The following is a 21,794-nucleotide window of genomic DNA, read 5'->3' on the forward strand; positions in this document are numbered from 1 at the left end:
GTCTCACTAAGCCTGGATTTCCCCCTTCCTCTGCACAGTTCCCCAAGCTCCAGCCCTGCAAGTATCCCAGCAGCAGCTGAAGCACCACCAAAAGGTGACAGATTCTCTGGCTGCCAAGGGCCCAAGAAAAGCTTACATCCAGCCCATGACTATTTTGTAGGTTTTTTGGTTGTTTTTTTTTGAGAGTCCACATGTGTCCAAACCAGAAGTACATGAAGAAGCCAGAAGTTTCCACTCACCCCAATGGTAAGACTGCATTTCATTTTGTAGAGACATAAAGTAACTACAGGAAATGCAAAATCCTACTGCTGGGGCGAGTGGAAATTTCTGTCTTTTCTCTCCCACCCACCATAGTCAACGTATATCTGGGCAAAGAAGTAGCAGATGATGGAAACTCATATGAGCCATCCATATATTAGTAAGAGACTGACAACCAGAACACATAGCTATCCCAGGTTACAAGTATTACAATTGCATCACACACAGACCATACGCCTTTGGGCATAAATTCAGGCAGAGAACAGAGCAGGGGACACCACTTCTAGCATATTGAAACAGAAGTTTTCATGTGGGAAGTTCTCAGAATGATTAAAGTTTCACAATTACTATTACTAATGCTGCATTAAGGTGAAGAATGGCAAAACATATCAAGAATTAAGTTGCATACATCCAGTACAACACACAGAACCCAACTCAACAAGCCAAAACCTTCTGCAAAATACTGCCAGTAAGGTTGTGCAGGGTAACTAGTGGCAGGCACCTAGAATCTAAAATAAGAGAAAATTCATGAAGTTGAACCAAAGCTAAGACAAGCTACAGGCCAATTTCAGCTTCTCTTAGAGAAACTTCTTCTAGTAGGCATCAGAGTTTTCTGACACTGAGACAAGTTTATATTTTTGAAAATGGGTAGACCCTCCAGGTCACAACTACCAGCCAGTTCCCCTTCACTAGGGATGTCTCCTCCGCCCCAGTGTTGGCAGGTCAAGCAGCAGCCAGCCTCACCACTGCCTCCCTGTTACCAGGAAGAACAAGCATTTTCTCCACCTCAGAAGCAAGAGATGCCTGCAGCAAGGCTCATGAAGGTTTTACACTTCCAGACTAGAAGCTCCATTACAGAAACAATCATTAGTTAAGTACATTAGTGAGCACCAAAACCACACTGCAGCAAGCTGCCCCTCTGAAGGCTGAGCCACGGGGCAGCCCCTGGGACCAAACTGCAGGCTCTCCTGGCCATCCCACCACAGCAGTACAGCCAAGCAGCATATCTACTCTAGGAAGATCTAGTGAAAAAGACATCACCAGCCCACAGCAACTCATTTCTCCCAGCACCATCAGTCCCACAGCATAATGCCAGCCCAGGAATCCCTCCACACCTACCTGCAAGTTCCAGGCTAGCTGTTCCTGAGGTAAAAGACAGACTCACCCTTGTGCTGCACATCCCAAACATATCTGCAGTTCCCTCTCTTCCCCACTAGTGAATTAGCCTCCCACACAATCAGCTGGCTCTGCCTGCTCCAAAAGCCCCACCTGTGCCCACCCAAACTAGGTTGACCTGCCTGCTCTCCCTGCCCCCCACAGAGGCAGGCCAGCCATGAGGTGGGTCTGTGCTGCTCGTGTGCCAGCTCCGTGGGCCCAGTTTCTGCAGGGCCGTAAGGCCTTTCATAATGGATCACGAGTTGTCCAGCTTGCACACCAGTCCCTGCATAAATAGTAAGGGATCCTAGATCACAAATATAAACAAACAGGCAGATCTTGTTCATGAGCTCTAAATGTTCTGGTTTCTTTTCTGAGTCTCCTGTTAGGTTTCTCCAGGCTTTTCCCCGTTCAGCAAGTGGGTTTTTTCCAGGTTGCCTGTGTAAACCACATAACTGTCCCCATACTGACCTACATAACTTGGGCCTTGAATGACACTCCAAGAAGTAGTCACTTAACAATATTTAGAGACCTCAAGTACTGCAAACCTGACACACTCCATCTTGCTTTAGCCTCCGCCAGGGGTAAGGACCAGAGAAGCCCATGTGCACAGAGAGAAGTGGGGTTCCTGTGCCATTAGAGTATGATGGAAATTAAGGCTAATGCAGGGTTTGTTTTCACAAGCATTCATTAGCTTGCTTCTGTTCTCCCTGAGGAGGAGGAGGTATAATGCGGAGGCAAAGGCAGAAAAGCTAATGGGAGCTAAGGCTTGGGAGTTGTCACCTCACAAATGCAAACAAGGATCAAGCGGTTGAGCGTACTTGAGTTTGGGGGATAAACACATCATTTCTCTTCCAGAATTTGGAGACTTGAAATCCCAACCCAGCAGCAAACATTTCTTCCTCAGCACATTTAGCAAGCAGCAAATGCCAGAGGTGTGTCTTATGAGGAGGGGAAAGAAGCTGCTTGAGCAAGGCTAAGACACACAGAGATGCGATCGCACATGACAGACTTTGGGAGGTTCATCTTCCAGAACAAACAGCTTCACTACAAAGTTTGAAAGGAAGGATAATGAAGGGTAGGGATGGAAATGGAAGCTAGTATGGCCTGTGGGTTTATTGTTATCTGGCCTCAGTTGAAGCATTAAGATGTCACAGCTCCTCTCCAACCCTCTGAACCTCCCATGCCACTCACAGGGCCAAGGACAATCTACAGAGCTTTAGAGAGGGGGGGGCTTATAGAAACGCATCTCTCCCCCCAACACCATTTCTCCCTGCTAGCTCTGGCCCTCACAGGTTACTGCCAGCAGAGCAGCTGCTGTCCCCATCCGCACAGGGCTGAGACTGTCCTCTAAAAACACAAATGGAGATTAGCAAGTCTATAGACAAGGTAAGGGCATAGGTATTGGGGAAGGACCAGGTTAGGGAAAGTTTGCTAGCAGAGAACTTGGACCAATCTTGGTTTAGCACTTTCATTAATGACTTAGTCCAAGAATGAAGAGATCATTGACATTGACTGCTGGAGAGGCTGAGAGATGTCGTTAATGCCAAGAAAAATGGAGATACCTCACAGGACAAACTAGACAGCTGGGGAGCAATAGAAGTGGAACTAAGCTGTCTGGGACAAGGGCAAAGTCATAGTCAAGAGACTAATAATAATACTTTCTGCCAAAAGATGGGAGCTTATCAGCAAAAATTAGCTAAAGGAGGACTTGGATCACCATGACCAGTCAATCACTAATGTAACTCTAAATAATGAAAATGTGATTTTCAGAGTTATCAAAATGGCTAGTTTCAGTGCAGATAGGGAAGCAGCACGTCACTGCATGGGGTCTTCTGCAAGCTCGTGCATTATACCATGTACACTCATACTCTCCCTTCCATTGAGCCGTATGGGCACAGAGGGCCAGCAGGAGAGGGTAAGCTACCTGAGAAAAAGAGAGGGGTTTTATAACCTATCAAAAGAGAAGCAGAGAAATACCAATACATACCAGCTTAAACACTACCAAGACAAAAGAACTATTTAAGCTGGGAACAGGTTTTGGCCCAAGAACAGATAGTCATAAAACAGTTATAGATAAATTTCAGTTGGCAATTAAAAGATAGCTCCTAAGCACTGAGAAACAAGGGGAGTGCAACAGTCTCCCAACAAAAGCAGCAGGACCACTTGCCAAAGGCACAAAGGAACACACAAAACCTCCCCAAAATCTCACCAACTGGTTTTGAGACAAACCCCAGGTGCCTTCCTAAAAGGTCTCAGTGAAGGGATTCTCTATAAATAAGGAACTGGATTCAGGAGGCCCCTTCCAACTCTGTGTGGTACAAGTCTGGTAATTGCCTATCACAGAGAAATTATTGGCATTGATGGACTGACCGAGGCAGTTAACAAGTTTACTGGCATCAAGAAGCAGTAACCTACTTTTGTAGTGCAGCAAGACTGGGAGAGGGAAACGGAAGAAAAAGCTGCAAGCAAGTACAGACAGCCATCTACAGGAGGACATTCACTCTGCTGGTCACATACCTGCAGCACTATCCCAGGTAGTGCCTTGGGAGACAGGGCTTAGGGACACACTGGGAATGCAACACCAGAAGTATATATTTATTATAGCTGTGCCATCCATAAAAAGAGGGGAAAAAAGCCTTGACTGGCTTGAAATTGAAATTGCAGTGAGCTATGTGATCATACGGGGGATACATGATATGTGTAAGCCCCAATGCACTGCTGTTTGCTCCACACTGACTCAACGGTGCAGCCAGCCAACATCCACCTCTGGGAAACTATCGCTGGGAATGGGCTTCATCACCCGCCCTGCTCCATTCAGCAGTGTAGATACACTTGAGACATGACAAACATGATAAACATGATAAACATAAGCCAACACTTCAGCTAACAAAAACTCCGTCTGTATGGATGCTTTGCAGGAATAAAACTAGCAGCGTCAGCTTGGGAGAGCAAGGGGTGCAGATGAATACAAAGGACAGAAGGACAAATTTTGTGAGTGGAAAAGCACTGATGGCTCCAGGAGGAGATCCCTGAGAAGTCCTGTGGCTTCTCTGTTTACAAAAGCAACTGCTCTAGCCAGTCATATAACCCTGGGCTTTAAAGCCCACAATATGCAAATCCTTGATATCACAGCGGTGTGTGCAGTGGGAGAAACTGGATTTGGGTTTATTCTTATCTTCTCAAGGAATTTTTGACATCGCCAGGAATAAAGGAATCTGTAAGATGCTATTAGACACTATGAGAACTGCATAATACTGGAACTGCACCATGCACCACTCAGACTGGCTCCCTCATTTTCTTTATCTCATTTTCCAAAGGCACAGAAATTCAGGAAGCAGCTAAAGCCAGGCTCTCCAAAGAGGAAATTATTTTCTCCACAGATCTAAAGCCCTGGAACAGGTCTGTATGTGATTTAAAAACATATATGTTTCTACCTATTGTCTTCTTTACACCTGCCTAAGAATATGTGTGGGTTCTTAATTTTTTATGCTTTTTATTTTAATTACATTTACTGCTTGGACTATTGACATCAGTGATGTAGTACCCTAATGTGTATTATGTCACTTAACTCACAAATCTAATTGACGTCCGAAGAGAAGAGTCAGGCTGGAGACAAGTATGGGAATACCGAGTCTCACATTTTACTCTGGCAGGGGACTGAGTATTCACATGGCTTCTGCAGATAGAGCAAGACATTTCTGCACAATAGGCCTGAGACAGCAACTATTCGTTATCCAAAGGAAAATAAAGGAAAAAAGCATTAACATGTTGAGATGGTAAAGAGTGTATGTTTCCTAAGAGTCCTGAGCATTTTCTGGTGGCTTAGCCCCTGAGCACTTGGGCCTCTCCCAGCCTTGCAGCTGTCTCTAGTCCCAGTGTTTGTCTGGCGTGTGGCACGGTGACAGGAGCAGCAAAGAGCCACGGTAGAGCTGGTGCAGGAAACCGCAGAGCCCCACTCGCCGGTGGGCCGGCCGAGGTGAGCTGTCTCACACCAGCCTTCCTCAGCATTTGGAAATGTTGGGTACGTTTGTGTGTCCGCCTCGCCTCCACCATCAGCCCCAGCGGTGCACTGTCAGGCAGCTGGGGCGGGAGCGCAGCACTGTGCTGCTGTCGCTAGCCCACAGGAAAGAAAAGCCTCTACAGATGAGTCACACAAAATCCATGTGGTTTTCATGCTGGCTTGAGTATTTGTAGAGTCATCTGCGTCTGACTGCCCACTGTCTCCAGCAACTACAACCCTGATGGTATTTGTAAGGTGAGTCTGAGGTGCCTTTGATGGCTGCTTGGCCACACAAACCCAGCAAGAGAAAAAGCACAGTTCAGGAAGAAGATGGTGGCAGAGCAACTGCGAAAAGGCAGATGTTGAAATGGTCAGTTTGCTTTAAAGCTTTACTGTAGAGGGGTTATTCAGAAACACACTTGAAAATCTGGTTAACAAAGTAGAACACAGCAGCTGCCATGCTTGCATCTAGCTCCACAGTTTACCCTACAAATTGGTCACTGTGGGAGAAGAGCTTTCATCCAACACCAGTTGCGGCTACCACCTCTGACCACCAGTTGGTCAAGGATTTACCAAAAGGAAGAAAAAAAAAATAAAAAGGTGAGGGGGAGAAGCAGATGAGAAAAATGTAGGATCTCAAGAGATCTGTTTAAGTTCTTCATGACTCTCTGACCCTTCGCCCACATCCGGAAGCTGCTGTGCAGCAGGAACCATTTGTGAAATTGCTCCGTGGAAGGTCAACATACTGTAGGTTCAATATATCTGATGTGTACTTGTTTCACCTTTCCCACCACCCCCACAAACTGAAAATTAAGCACTGAGTTTATTTAAGAATCTTTACTCTTTCTCAATTTAAATTATACTTCCGAAATACAAGTAAAAAACCTCACAATGAAATATGTTCCTAATTTCTACAAAATGATCTAAATAATAATGCACTTACATCATTTACACAATTTACCTTCACAATAAAATAGGAGCGCTTAGATCAGTATTTACATATTGACAGAGAACACAGACATGCAGCAATCTGCTTCTGGTGCTGTCTCCTGCTGGAGTACCTCCGGGAGACTGCAGCCTGCAGTTGCACACAAATTCTTCTGCAGGGAGAAAGCCCCACCAAAGTCTTTCTAGGTGCAGGGACCTGCCCATAGGGTGCCAAAAGACCAAAATGGTGGCACATATTTGCTTTTTCATCTTAAAGCTGCCAGTGTAGCACATGAGCACACATCGATGAGTCATTTAAGGAATTCCCTGATATAGAATTTTGCTTCACTATATTAGGCACTTCATTAGAAAAGTTATCTATTATGGCTTATGAAAAACAATTCATTTTCCTTGGGATATGTACCTGTCAGAGTCAGTGGGAAAAAGAGACATGTCCCAGAGCACACTTTGAGCCATTGTTTTGGGTTAAGCTGCATTAGAAATTTAGATCATATTACTTAATATTATCAGTCCTGAAGGAAATATTTTACCAAGACCTGATCTTTCCAGCAAGTCAAGCAGTTGGTGTATTTTAAAGCTTATATATCTGCACTTTTCCCAAAAATTATTGGTAACTAGAGCTTTCCCTCTTACAATAAGTTAACTACTTACATCCATGCTGTTCAATGTGCCATTGGGTGACATATCCCACGTATGATTGTCTTCAGAGTACACCGTAGATTGAGGGATTATTTACATATCTTAACATGTAGAAAATAAACTTGTAACTTACCAAATAATAAATATAGATTGACAGAGTACAATATTGAAATAAAATAAATTAGAATGATTCTCCAGGTGTTGAATTCCCTCCCTTAAGGCTTGAGCCAGAGACCACAAAAAAACACAATGGCTTGAAAAGGTTTTGGATAGGGCTCATTAGACACTGGCTGTTTGAAATGAGATGTTTAGCTAAGCTGACAGGTATTTGAAATCTATATGATCAAACAGCAAAACTTACCTCTAAAAGGAGTCTTTTTGGGTAAAATGATTTAGACCAAACGTTAATACTGCATTTATTAGGAAGAATATAGTTCTTGCAGATTGTCTCGACATTAATTCAGCAGCAAGGAAATAAGCATACAGTTAAGAACACAACGTATTTGTGAGGCAAATACGTGTTAGTGCACATGATTTTCCAAAAACTTCACTCCTCAGCTACATTTGTGCATATTTCAGAATGCTTCTAACTAGATGGTTAATAAAAGTTTTCTCATAACTATAGCTAAGTTTGCCATTAAAAAAATTGACTGAAAAACAGTTAGGAGTAACTTACTCAAGAACGATGCCAAACTTCAGGTCCAAGTATATCAGAACACTGAGAAATTTGGAATCTAAGTAAAAATCTTAAAACTTAGGTCTATCAAACTTAAAAGAAAGAAAAAAGAAAAAAAGATTAGAAGCAGTGAATCTGCTCTCAGAATTGCACGCTCACCAGGTTTGTAAACTCTACATGAAGTCAACGATGCACTGTTCGCTATAAGAGGTATAATGTAGATGCTCTATGCAAAGCAGTGCAGATGCTTTGTCTGTTATTTACTTCACGTTTCCTTTTTTTCTTCCTTGAGGATTAAGCATTTAGAGTAATTCAGTAGCTAAAAAGTCTGTCTTCTAGTAAAAGGGTGTGGGTTTACATGGAAGGGGGGGTGACAGGTGTCCACGTGGATGCTAGCCTGGCATGTGCAGCGGCATCGTACTGGCTGTCGGGCAGGTCCGTGGGTGCCCCGCCGTCGTACAGGGGGGAGGCGGAGGAGGCGGCCGTGGCCGGGTGCGGAAGGGCAGTGTAGTGCGCTGGAGAGCCGCGTAAGAACTGGGAGCTCAGGCCATTGGACATCCCGCTCGACTGAGACACTGGTGTGATGGTGCTGTTGCTCACAGACCATAAGTTAGGATACTGACTGAAAGAGGGAAAGTGATAAATAAAACAAGTTATTAGTGACTCTAGTGCCTGCTGACAGTTGCTCGGGTCATAATACAGCTGCCAGGCTGGGTCCACTTGCTGAAGACAGTGAATTTCTTTAGGAAGTTCCCAGACACTGCGAGGTAGGAAGGACTCCCAGGCAGGATTCATGTTCATGGCACCCCACCAATAAAGCAAAAGCACTAGGTATACTAGCAAATTTTAAGCCAAGCTGAGGAATGAACAGGCTGGCTGAGGAATGCAGAGGTTTGAGAGCTGATTCCTGAGCCATGCCATACCCTTGCCTCAGGGGAAAGGGACCTGGTAGAGGTGGCTGGACACAGCAGCTGTTGGACCCAGGCAGGTTGGAATCTATTGCCACAAGTCTGTCAGAGCCCTAACCCCCCTTGAGTGCCTCTGTAGTCAGAGAGGGATGGATGCCTCCAGACAGCAGTTCAGCCCTCCTCGTTCATCATCTCATGTTAGAAAGGGAAGAGCCAGATTGATGGCTGCACATTGCACGGATACTACAGAAAGGGCTGCTTGAAAGGAAAAAAAAACCCTTGTCAGGACAGTACAGCCTCCGCACTCTCTCCCCTCTGAGTATGTATACACACACACATATGTATAAACACACATATGAATTGAAAGAAACAAGGTGATTCAAGAGAAACACTATGAGAAAAAGTTCATTCCTGCTGTATACCACTACAGAACACTTTCAACCTATTGATCCCAAGCAGTTTAACTGGAAAGATAAATGTATTGTTACTTTACAGACAGGGGTTTTAGATAAAAGGGGTGACAGAAGTGCCTTTCTTGAAGTCCCACAGTTCCAGTTCTACTGATTTTATCTACTGGACAACTCAGTGTAGCAACTTAAAGTCAGTGGACTTTGCAACTTTCCAAATATGTATCCTGGGGGTCAGACATAGAAAGAAGTGCTAGGAGGACCCATTTACTTGATTAACATATGTTCAGGACTAAAACTTATGTTCAGCAATACGGTTATCTTATACCAGGTAGTAGTACATACTCTGATTAACAGCTAAGTGTCCATGTGCATGGTTCAGATAAAAATGCTTTCCACAGAGTGGTAGGTCTGCATTTCTGAGAAAGATGCCCAAACCTCAACCCTCTGTCGTTAATAGCAAAGATTTTACCACCTTATCTACGTGTCTGAATTTTCAGGTTTAGCTCCAAGGGACTGACTGTAAGTTAAATCTCTGCTAAAGGATCCAAAAGTTTAAGATAAAGTAAAAAGAGGAGAAAAGATACATTTATATGATCACAAAATGGCAAAGGCTTTCACCACAAGCATAATCCCATGCTATGCTGGCTTGTATGGCAATGCTTAAGCAGAGAATTTCTGCCCCAACCACTTGCTCCTTCTCCACACTTCGTTTGTAGCAGAACGAGGGTTTGTGGAGATGGCTGGGAAAGCAGTGACTGGCTAAGAAGAAACAGATCAAAAATAAACTTTTTAAACACCGTTTTGCTTAAAAGAGATTAAGCTTAAAAGAACATCCCTAAATTCAATGGGTAGGTGTCTAAGCGATTTGCAATCCTTAATCTACCAATATTGCTGTCACAAGTATCTACAATTCCAAAACCAAAATATTAAAAAAAATTTTTATCTGTTTCTTCAATCTGTTTTCCTTGTGAACAGTCCTTCTTAGTGCCCTCCCCCCCAAGAGCTAATGATTCACACATGGCCACAAGGATTTCTAATTTGCTGGTGACTCTTCACCTCCTTTTTCAGCTTTCTTCTCCTATACAGAGTTGAGGGCTGCTGAGGGATGGTCTCCTACCTGGAGCTGGTAGCTGTGCCAGTGCTGTGACTCATGGGCAGCATCGCCGTGTGTGTGGGAACTCCTAGGGAAGACCAGTTGTCATGGGACTGCAGCATGGAAAGGCAGGCAGAGGAGTTATCGGCATAGGCTGCTGAGAAAACAAGCAAGCACTTAAACACACTAGAATCAGGCCAAATAATGATCTTGTATTCAAACGCAATGTATAGCTTTAAACCACACTCCCCCATTACTGCCTTGCAAAAAACCCAAACAAAATTACACACACGCAGGAAAATGAAGTCAGCTACCAGTTGTGTCAAACTTACACTTTCACTGGCATTGCCCCTGCTGATGTGTTGTTTTGCTCAAATTGCAACTGCAAAGTCCTGTTTCTGTGAAGGCTCTATGGCCAAAAAGCTGTCTTCAAACCACCTGCTAACTCAGCACATGCTTCCTTATTTGGTCAGTGGGAAGAGACGGGCTCCTTACTTACACTATACCAATCCCTCTTCCAGGGCACCTTCTTTATCTCCATCATCTACACCGGCAGTAACAGTCTGGCAGCCCTGGATAACAAGCGTATCACTGGATCACACACCCCAGTTTTGAGCTGAGCGTGCCACCATGAGCTCTGAAGTCTGCCTTAGGCACCACCAGGAGTGATTGGACTGTGGCTTAAACTAGTCGGCTTGTGACCAAAACTGGCTGCCCAACACAGCAGAGGCACTAGGAAGCTACAAAGGGAATCCTATACAGCCATCTGTAGCAAGAAAGAAGTTGCTGTGGCAGCTGGTGGAGGGAAGGAGAAGAGGTTCCTTGCTAAGGACCAGGGAACAAGAATGAACGCCGGAGGTGTTTTGTTCTTTTATTCTGTTTCAAGTCACAAAACTTGCATAAAATTTCTAAGATGCAAGAAAAGTCCTCAGAAATCTTGTTTTCCACTTTAAAATGAACTACAAAGTTACATACAAGATTGGTCAGGCTGCATCTAGCAGCCTGCATATTATTTTGATTTGTAAAGTTTTTTGTTTTTTTTTTTAAATAGGAACCTTCAATATACGTACAGGCTGAAGGGAAAAAATTAACAGGCTTTTGCCAGAAGAAGGCGGGGGGAAATTTTTTTTTTTAAATTAAAGATCACTGTTAAATATGCCCTTCTCTCCTCTCCCTTAAGTACTCGTGGCTTAAGGCACCAAGCCTTAAGTTACTTGGCTATTTCTGAGCACAACTTTGAAATAGCTCTGAAGTTTATTCAGCTCCACAGTTTCTGTGTATCCAGTTGTGACACATTAATTGAGAACAACCTTAATGTATTCATGTTAACTACAGCACCAGGCAAGTGAGACTGACAGAATCAGGCCCTCAAATATTACGTGTTAACAAGTGAAAGTGATAGAACAGACATATACTTCTTCATTTCATTGTCTTAACTATAACTAATTATTAAAACCTTCAATTTCAAACTTAAAAAACGTCAAAGTAAATTTAAGCTCGCTGGTTACAAGAATTCAAGAGCACAAGACAAAGCCAGCACAATATAATCTAATCAATTAGGAGGAGGCAGTTCTACACACCCTCAGTTTTTCCATCGTACAGAGATTGGGGACACGTACTCATCGTCCCTATTTCTTTGCCATGCTGGCCCCAAGCCCTGTGTGCCAGACAGTGACCTCAGTCTCTGTGGCATTGCTCGAGAAGCCCACCACAAAGCTCGCATACCTCGGCTCATTTCCCATCTTTTTACAGAGCTGCAACATCAGACTTACTTGGTGAGTTGTTCCTATGGGTGTAGGGGTTGGGGTAGGGGGCAGGACGGTGGTTCCTCAGCGATGAGTACCTTTCACAGCTGTGAGCAGGGGAGAGCGACAGGGGGGCTCCGAACTGAGGGTGAGGATTGGCAGGTGGGCACAGGGTCCCAGTCCCGGGAATGAGCCAACTACCTACTGTGAGGAAGCAAGAGGTTTGTCAGATGGGTACGTAATGCAGCCAGGCAGGGAAAGAATCACAGCAACGAGATAAATAATTGATCAGTGAGGAAATGCACACTCGGGAAAGGAAACGGAGTTTCAACATGGCTGAAAAACCTGGATCTTTACAACTTTCTTAAATGATCTTATGAAGGAAAATTAGACAACAGCTTAGAAAGAGCCCCAGGTCAAGCTAACATGTTTAAAATTACCATTTAATTACAATCACAGTAAGGAAACACTGAAATGGTTAAACCCTCCCTTACGTAGGTAGTGTGTGCTCAGTAATTTTGAGTGTAATCTTCAGTTTTAAATTGCTCTTTGAGGGTCTCAATCTATAGCTAAGGTCTGAGGTTTCTCAGACTGCTCAGACAAACTCTTAAAAATTAAGTATTTTCACCAAAACAAAATAATTTGTGCTGCAACTCAACTTCTTCCTCTTTATAGGCTGCAGACATATTTTGGCAATAATCTGTTAAAACAGAAATAATTAACACACTAATGCTTTTTATTAATCTGAAAAAACTTTTTAAGCAGGTGCCCCTAATTTTCTTAAAGTACTTAAAACATTAGTAACATTTCAATAATTTTTTTGCTGTATTTTGAAGTAAACTTTTGTCTCCATATCCATATGAATATTGCTGCTGTCCTTGTATACAAAGGCGACTGTCTTTTTGGACATGAAGGTAACTGCAAGATTCTATTAAAAGATTTTGAATGTAATACAGAAGTCTTAACCACACACAGAGAGATCATAATATTTATACAATCATAAACCTGCATGAACCACAATCATAAGGATTGGTAATATTACTCTCCCTGTGAACCAACAAGCCAGCCAGCAAACACTGCTCTCAAAGTTTTGCTTAACTTAACAGGTGAGATGGAAGGAATCAAAGTTATGTTCACGATGCACAATGAAAGGAAACGTACACTGCGAATACCCAGACTGCTGGTTGTCTCCCACTTCCTCCATCATGTCTTTGTGATCACTTCTATAAAAGAATCCGTGTTGTGTTAGTTAAGAACATGTTTTTACAAGTCTATGTAAAAAAATCCACACTTTAGAATTAAGAGGTCTCACCTTTCTTTTGCATCAAGAAATGCCTTTGCAAATGGATTGTATTTAATTTTTAAAGCTGTGATCTAAAAACAACAACAAATATTTTTATTTGCAAGCATCACCATTCATTATCATACAGATATTAGGATTTGAATTAGGATTACCCATTGAAGTTAGTGAAATCATAGATTTTTGAAGAAAGAAGATTAGGCCCATAATACCAACCTACGGACACCAATTAACAGCCCCTCAAGTCTGAAGTATTAGCAGAGGGCTAGGAAATAGTCCCTCTGCCAAATTCTAAGAGACCTAATTGCCTGGGTTTATTGATCAGCTAAGGAAACAGCTAGGAAAGGTAGTACACTAGAGAGTTCTAAAAAGCTTCACATTTCAAGCCAGAGCAGAGTAGGCATCAAAAAATCTCAGTAAGGTAGGTTATTCACAGATTCATGAAGCATAGGCGTGCATTTTGGCTAACAGAGAGAGGCCAGTTTTGAAAATGACACATCCAGTTATTTCACTGTGTAGCTGAAAACAACAACTATATTTCTTACCGTACCTGTTTGCCACACAGAATCTTTTAAGAATTACTCTCCTGCAATGAACTTACAGTACATACTCAGAACTTGGTGCTATTCTACATTCATGGGGCTTTTACGTATATATATATAAAAAAAGCACAGAAAGAACTGAAAAACGTGAAACGAGATCCATTGTTTTGCTCTGTAACCTGCACTTTGCCACTTGAAACCTCCTGGTACTTGCATCCTTCCTTCCCTGCTGTGCATACCTCCTCGTTCTGGTAGGCCGTCACGGCTATAAACTGGGTCTCTGGGAAGGAATGGCTAGTGATCATCCGCTGCGGGCCACCCACTCGCACTATGTGAATCCTTGGCTCGTACTTGTGCAGAGAGTTCAACATGATCTGCGGGCAAACGGATAGAGCAGGTAAGCAGTGACAGAGTGGCGGCAGGCGCTGGCAGGCACAGAAAGCACTCGGGCTTTTAAGTAGCTGATGAACCACCTTTCCAACAGAGAAAGAGGCAACAGGTACGAACAAACCCTAAAACCGAAGCTGTAAGAAAAAAGAAGGAGCACTGCAGTCAGCACCCCGACTTTTTGCCTAGCTATCCTCGTCCCTGTCACTTGACAGGGCAGCTTGCACAGCCACAGACGTGTTGGCAACAGATAGCCAGACGGATGCATCTACTACACCTTCGGCATTATCAAGATACTCAGACCAGAAAGACAGTTTTAACAAAGAAATTCAACACACGGAGGCCCCCATCCTCGGCGGAAAGTCCGGCTCTGCTGAAAGAATGCAGTCGGGGTGGGGGGAGCGGAAAGGGGGTGTAAATACGCGACCCACCCCAGCACGTTTGGTAACAGCAGGACAAGAACGAGCACTAGGCAGGGAGCGAGCGGCGGCTCGGCAGGACCCCCCCCCCGCTGCGGGCGGCGCGGTCCCGGTGCCGGTGCCTGTCCCCGCGCTTACCTGCCCGCCGCCGTTGAGCTTGTTGGTGAGCTTGACTTTGCTGAAGGAGACGGGCGCCTTCATCCAGTGCGCGCCGAAGTTGGGGGAGTCGGGGTGGATGTAGACGCAGCTGGGCGCCTGCGGCTCCGGCTTCCCGCCCGGCACCCACTCCCCGTTCACGTACTTCCAGCGGTGCCCGTCGGCCGCCACGAAGTCCAGCAGGAAGGAGTACATGGCGTTGGGGTCCAGCCCCGACACGCTCACCTTCAGCACTGGGAACATCCTCCTGCGGGGCGACACGGCGGCGCGAGGCACGGCGGCGCGAGGCACGGCGGGGGGCAGCCCCCCCCCCCCCCGTCCCCCGTCCCCGGTTCGGCCGCCCCCCGCTGCCGCCGGGACCCCCACAGGAGGCGTGTGTAGGCCGGGGGCGGCGGGAGGGCGCGGGCCCCGCGGCTGCCCTACCTGCCGTTTTTGGTGACGATCATCTCGTTGGTGAGCTCCTTGAAGCGCAGCCACAGGTCGTTGTCCTCCAACGCGACCCGCAGCTCCCGCTCCGTGGGGTCTCCCTTCTCGCTGCCCGCCTGCAGCTCGCTCTCCACGGCGCTCAGCAGGTGATCCACGCGGAACTGCGGGGGCTTGCCCGCGCCCTCCGCGCCGGGGGAGCTCATCGTGGGCCCCGGCGGGGCCCTGGCACAGCCCCGGGCGGCGGCGGGGGGCCGGGGCTGACTCCGCTTGACCTCCGCGGCCCCAGCGAGCGGGAGCGGGGAAGGGGCCGCTGTTATACCCCGTCATAAACACCCCCCCGGTGACATCACAATGCCGGCGGGGGGGCCCCGCTGATTGGCGGAGGGCCGCTTTGATCTGCCCGGCCGCCCTTCCCGATTGGCTGCCCGCGGCCATATCACAACGGTGCCCGGGGAAGCCTGTGATGTTAATTGCAGCCCGCGGGATTAAACGCGGCTATTTTATGTAAATCTGCCCCCAAATGTTTGCACCTCTATCAAAGCCGCCGGGACCGGGGCTCCGGCGGCCGCGGAGGAAATGGCCCATCTCGGCGAGAGCCTCATAACTCGCGTGGGGCTCCCTCCCGCCTCCCCGCCGCAGACATTCGCGGGGCCACGGCCGCCCGCCGCGGCCAGCCCCCGGGCCTGCCTTTAGGCAGCCGGTAACCGGGCGGGAGACACCCCCGCCGCCGACTGAGGTGTAAGGAGAGAAACGGCAGGTCCGTCTCCGCCGGCGGCCCGCCGCGCCCGCCCCGCCGCTCCCCACGCTCCCTTGTCGCGGGTCGTGGCGCTTCTGCTGAAGTGAAGGTTGCAGTCGGCAGCGAGAAGCCTCGCTGGAAAATGTAACCGAAAAGCTGAAACCGCCCTGCCGAGCCGCTGCCCGGGAGCCCGGCACAGTAAAGGCACAGCCCCGCCACCCTCTCCCCGGTTCGTGGCGAGCACCAGAGCCCACCCGTCTCCCCCCGCCAGCACAGGCAGCCCAGATGCTCGACCACGATGGTTGCGAGCCGTCCCACCCAAATGAAATCATTTTGTAAAAGATCTAAAACCAGATCCGCGGTTACGAGCCATCCCACCTAAATAAAAACTCGGGTCTAAAAACCACCTGGATAGCGAAAGGCTTCGCTCCCTATAACAAGGAGGAACCCCCGCGAGTTTCTGCGGGCAAGAGTGGAGCTTGAGCCCCGCGGGGGAAACTTTGCAACGGGCTGGATTTCTTTTAAAATTGTTTGGCGCAAAAGCAAGAGATGGGGCGAGGGAGAGGAGGGCTGTTCTGAAACACTCCCGCCCGCCGGTGTTTTAAGAGTTTGCATTCTCCGGGGCTGCGGCGGTCTGTGGTGTGAGGGAAACAGTTTATTACCTTGCCGTGAGAATCCCTGGATAGAGGGCGAAGGGGAGAGAGGTGACAATGAGCAGGAAATAGTTCAATGGGGTCTCTTTAAACAATAACAAGTTCTTTAAACGGGAGCAAAGGGGAGGGAAAAAGAAGCGGCGCGGTGTAAAATAAAGGCTTCTTTTAAAATAAGCATCTCCTCTCTTTCCAGACGCCGCGCACCATCGCGGCCGGGATTTTTAAGATTTTAGGAGAAAGTGCCCGGGGTAGTCAGGGGTAGTCCGGGAGCAGGAGGAGCTGGAAGTCGGGGCTGCCAGGGGAAGGCAGGCGGGAGGGTCCCTTTTGCAGGCGGCAGTTCAGTCCGGGCACCGTCTCCTTCTGCGAGGAGGCACCCCCTGCCTGCACTCCCTGCCTGCACTCCCTGCCTGCACCCCTGCCTGCACTCCCTGCCTGCACCCCCTGCCTGCACTCCCTGCCTGCACCCCTGCCTGCACCCCCTGCCTTTCCACGCTCCGCACACAGCGGAGCAGCAGCCCGGGGCTGTCTGCCCTCATCCAACTTCAAATAAACCCAATCCTTCCGTTATTATTTTCGGTTTCTTTTTGGTTTAGAAGCTACGAGTCACGGCTGTATTTTCATTACACAGCACCATCGGGCTCATGTATCATTAACTTGCTCAGCTCCGCAGAGCTTTTTTTTCCCCTTCAACCTGACATGTTAAATTCCGCACGCCAGCTCTCTTCAACCACTGTCCAAAAACTCGCGAAAAATTGTTATCCCTTCAGATTAATTCCTGCGTTAAAGTTTCCTAAAGCTCTTTCTGCCCGAGCATCTCCCGCCCGCTTTTTGCCCTCTTCGGCAGGGGAAAGCAGCATTTGCAAAGAAATTACGGGCGAAGCTTACTGAGTTGATACGTAGCGGCTGCTATAGATAGTTCGAGACGGTCTGTTCGCTCTCAGGTATTTATTTCAGTTAAGGTGCTACACTCAAACCAACCAAACGCATCCCAGCAAAAGCCTTCAAACCCTCCCAGACCACGGCACGCTGTGCCTCGGTCGGGTTAGCAGCACCATCCCACTTTGGGTTTGGATTTTGAAGGCGACATTCCAAACATCTTAATCCTGAAAAAGCCGAGCACCAGGACAAGTTAACCCCAGAGAAGGACAGTCACTCACTCCGTGCAGGTGAAGGGGAGAGAAGGGACTTTTTTTCCCCCTTGTAGAAGTCGCGTCCCTTTTAGGGTACGGTCCGGGGAGGGGGGCGGGAGGGGCTGGGGGGGGCGCGTAGGGCAAACTCCAGCCTCAGCTCTTCCTTAACTCGACCTCACCTGACAATGAACGTGTTTAAGAGCCGAAAGCAGCAGAACCAGCCGGAATTAAAAGCGACGGGGCCGTTTCCGTGGAAAATGAACGGTTCCGAAAATGAATAAATAAAATAAATAGAGCCGGTCTGAGCGGGTATTTAGGCGGTCCGAGCTTTAAAAACACGGTTCGAATTTTTCCGGATGGATGCTTCAAGGAAGGGCTAATTCTTAACACATTTATATATATACGCACACAAGGAACGGAAAGCAACCTCAATCCCTTCGGCACCAGACACTTATCTATATGTTTATTACTTTTTGCACTGATCGCTCTCTTCAGGCAAAGGGAGAAGAGTTGAAGTTGCATTTAATTTGATATATTTCACATTTTACTTAATACTTAGCAAATGGCCGCGCCGCTCATCCCAGACGAATAATGTATGCACTCAAATTTAGCTGGTCTTTCAAAAAAAAAAGTCTATCCAACTTCACATTTTTAAATGATCATTTAAAAAAAAAAAAAAAAAAAGTTTCCAGAAGTTATACAGAATCTTTGGAACGGGGGGGGGGGAAATCAAGCCAAACCGTAAAGTTTTTCCTCGGCTTGGATTCCCGCCGTCTTTATTTTATTTCCTTCTCCCTCTTTCTGATCTTAATTGCACTTTGGTTCTCAGGAGAGCGGACTCCCCACTTCCACAGCCTTTTCACCGAGGGCTGCAGTGCATGACAGTTTACAGCCAAAAAGCTTCCTCCGGCCGAACAGCTATAAAGATTCCCGATTTATAGCAATACTTTCCTTCTCGCATGGGGCGAGCAGTAGCCTCCAGCTGTTACCTCGGGTTCATAAGACCTGTCCCTCGTTCCCCACCTTCTTCCCCGGGACAGCTCAAATCCCCAGGCACCTTCCCAAGGGGAACCGGCCCATGGTCGCTCCCGCCGCTCCCGGGCACCGGCTGAGCCGTGGGCAGCTTCAGTCGCCCGGGGACGCCGAGCGAAAATGAGAGCGTGGTGGGGTGTTGGGGGGATCTGTTGAATTATCTTTCAGCTTGCAGTTCGGGACAGACACAGACAGACAGACAGACACCGAGGCAACGAGCACCGCCCTCGGTGCTGGCCCCGCGTCCCTGCAGCCCTCGCTGCCGCCCCGGGGAGCAGCGCCCAGCCGGGCCGGCACCCACCGTCCCCGGGGTGGGAGTAGGGGGGGGACCCGGGGGGACCCACCCACCCCTCAAAGGTCAAAAAGTCCCACTCCTGAAGAATAAACACCTACTTTCCCACGATCTACTTTTTTTAAAAAATCCCCCCCCCCCCTTAAGAAAAATGAATACGTTTGATATAATCTAGATGTAATAGAGATGTTTATCTCCATCTCTACTTGTGAGCTGCTTTTTCCTGGACACTGGGGAGGAATGTCCTACTGATATTACTGTTGAGACATTGATCGAGTATGTAAATGCCATTTTCATAAGATTTCGTTTTAATCTGGCATAAGGTTTTCCTTATATACAAGGTTTAAACAAGCAAAAGCCTAAAGATCGTTCTGGGAGAGCTGTTTATAAGACTCACCATTTTGTAACCCCAACGTACTAACATATACCTACATAGGAAATGTCAACGTGTGAAACCATCCAGTGGTTTTATCCATTTTAAGTTAATACACTGTGAGCGTTAAGCCCCTGGAAGAGGTATGTTTCAGGTTCACTACTTTTAGCATTGAAGAAGTAGGACTGATTTTCTCCAAAGGTTTTAATGCATACACAGTTCTGAAAAACATTTTCTTTTTCAAGTAGTGTGAACGCAGCACAACATGTTGATTTTGATTTGTTTTGCTTTCCCCCTTTAACTTTTGGGAAGGCAAGGCAAAGGCAGAGTGCCATCCCACATTTTCTGAAGGTGGCAAAACTCCCGTTGACTGACTTAGTCAGATCTTTGCCTGAGTACTGCTAAGTACCCTCTCCATCTCAGATGCTCAGATCCTGAGGTTTCCCTCATGAAAGTCAATGACCAAACTTCCAGTGACTTCAGCTCCTGCTGCACTAGACAGCACCAACTGGGGAAAAACAACAAAACAAACTGAAGCTCCCATGAAAGCCCTTAAGGGAGAGTCTGACTCAAAGATGGATGAAATCAGCAGACTTGAGAGCAGAGTACTTTTGATCCAAACTCAAAATTTTGAGCTAGAATATCCTTTTCAATATCTTAATTATATTGCTCAGAAGACTAGAGATATTTAAACCAAGTTATCCCGCGTCAGCTAGAAGGAACACATAGATGACACAAATAAGGGCCATCCACCACTCTTAACAGGCCATTTCTTTAAAAACTGCAAAGAGGGACAGGCACAATGGAGCACTGGGGCTGCAAAGAGAGGTGGTAGCATAACAGATATTGCTTTATCCTGGACTACAAGATAATCTTACAAAACCAACCCAACAAAACCCAAAACAGCAACAAAACAAAACAAAAAAACCCACATACCGAAGATGAGTTCTGCTTCAAACAGGGACCATAGGAGTCTGATGACAGAAAGTTCTTGCCTCATCATAAACATCCTAGCAGGAGACCCTACCATAAACAACACCTTTCCTTCTACTTCAGCTCAGAGTTCCTAAAGGGCACTAACGTAAGCGTGACCTTTCTTGCTGAGAGATGTTAGGGTAAGTTAAAAAATTAATGTTCAAGTCTCAATACAGAAGTCCTACCATTTTCTGACATTATTGTTAATAACTGAAACAACATACTTTTACAGGAATATTCATCTTTGCTTTGAGCATTATCTCTCTATAAAAGTTTGTGGTGCTGAGAATCAAACAGGCCATATTTCTCTTGCAGTTCTTTTAGTATCAGTAAAAGATTTAAGGCAGTTGGGAATCCACAGTTTCTCGTTTCTCTTGCCTTTCAACATTTCATGGAGATTATTGCAAGGTTTAAGACAAACTGTGTGCTTCATAGCTACATAAGATTAACACCTCTAGAAAAAAAAAAAAAGATACATGTCCTAATTTGTAATTGCAGATTTTTTTTAAAAAAATCAACTCCTTTTCCGTTGTGGTTTTTTTTTTCTCCTCCTTTACTGTTTTAACACATTTGTTCCTCCTCCTCACTGCTCCACAGGAAAGGTAAATACACAGTGTTGATGAGTACTATTTTAAAAATAAGGGTAACATTTTTAGTATTCACCGGGCAACTTGTGCCCGAATCTAGATTATCTCATGTTTTGGAATTAGTAATTGCCTTGGATGTGGCCTCAAAGCTTACAGCCTCTTCTGAGACCTTTACTGCCAAGATTATTTCCTGATTTCTTGCTCTTGGTAATTCCCTCATCCATATGAAATAAAAGCACTTGAACAGCTTTAGCAATAAGAGGTTACTGAAAGCAAATTCTCGGCCTCTCATCAGCAAGGAAACTATCTGATTGATAGAAAACTGTTTTCTTCTTTACCTCCTTTGAGTTCATCTCCATTGACCGATAGCAACAGTTTTGCATAACTCTGATGCTGTTTTTCATCATCTTGATGCAGCTGGCTCATAGGAAAGAACTGGAACTTAACTCAATATAGATATTATTTGAACTCACAGGTAGTGTACTTTTACATCAGTTGAGCTACTTTTTAGCCCCCTGCACTGTCTCCTCTCTTACACTGCTCTGAACCCAATTAACTTCTTTCTTCCAAGCTGTATATGACCTACCTCTACTCTCTATACCCAAATCTTCATCTTACCCACACTTGCTTCACCAGCAAGGACTTCTCCACATCTGATCTAAATATTTTCATATTATTACTTTTAAGAAAGTGAAAAACTCCTGAACTGATCAAGTCACCACCATATTTTCCTGTAAATCTTTTTTCTATTATGTATACAACATTTGTGTTGTGCACCATCCTGGACAGGTCTGCTCAGAGAAAAACAGGTGGTAGAAGGACCACACAGAGTGGAAGAACAGGACTGTGATGTCAGCAACTTTAAATGTGGACAAGGAATAGATAAGGCAACATTCACTGGAAAGTGACAGAGAAAAGAGAAACTACTGACACAACAGCTCCTTAAAGAAG

At 46.1% G+C, this 21,794-nt stretch overlaps 1 protein-coding gene across 4 annotated transcripts; it reads right to left on the reverse strand.

Annotated features, from left to right (window-relative positions):
• Positions 1-7,105: 7,105 nt before the first annotated feature.
• TBXT (T-box transcription factor T) lies at positions 7,106-15,268 on the reverse strand. 4 transcript variants are annotated; one of them, XM_074864801.1, is made up of 8 exons: positions 15,063-15,268; positions 14,622-14,886; positions 13,917-14,051; positions 13,148-13,209; positions 12,997-13,058; positions 11,863-12,036; positions 10,115-10,244; positions 7,106-8,301 (listed from the first exon to the last, which is right to left on the reverse strand). In XM_074864801.1, exons 1-8 carry the CDS (start codon positions 15,266-15,268, stop codon positions 8,034-8,036), a joined length of 1,302 nt encoding a protein of 433 aa, XP_074720902.1. In that variant the 3' UTR covers positions 7,106-8,033. The 4 variants fall into 4 exon arrangements, with proteins under 4 accessions (XP_074720902.1, XP_074720900.1, XP_074720899.1 ...); XM_074864799.1 differs by having other exon boundaries at positions 11,863-12,039; XM_074864798.1 differs by having other exon boundaries at positions 10,115-10,247; positions 11,863-12,039.
• Between the last annotated feature and the right edge of the window lie 6,526 nt (positions 15,269-21,794).

This window comes from Strix uralensis, chromosome 3, assembly GCF_047716275.1.
Source record: "Strix uralensis isolate ZFMK-TIS-50842 chromosome 3, bStrUra1, whole genome shotgun sequence".
Taxonomy (NCBI): Eukaryota; Metazoa; Chordata; class Aves; order Strigiformes; family Strigidae; genus Strix; species Strix uralensis.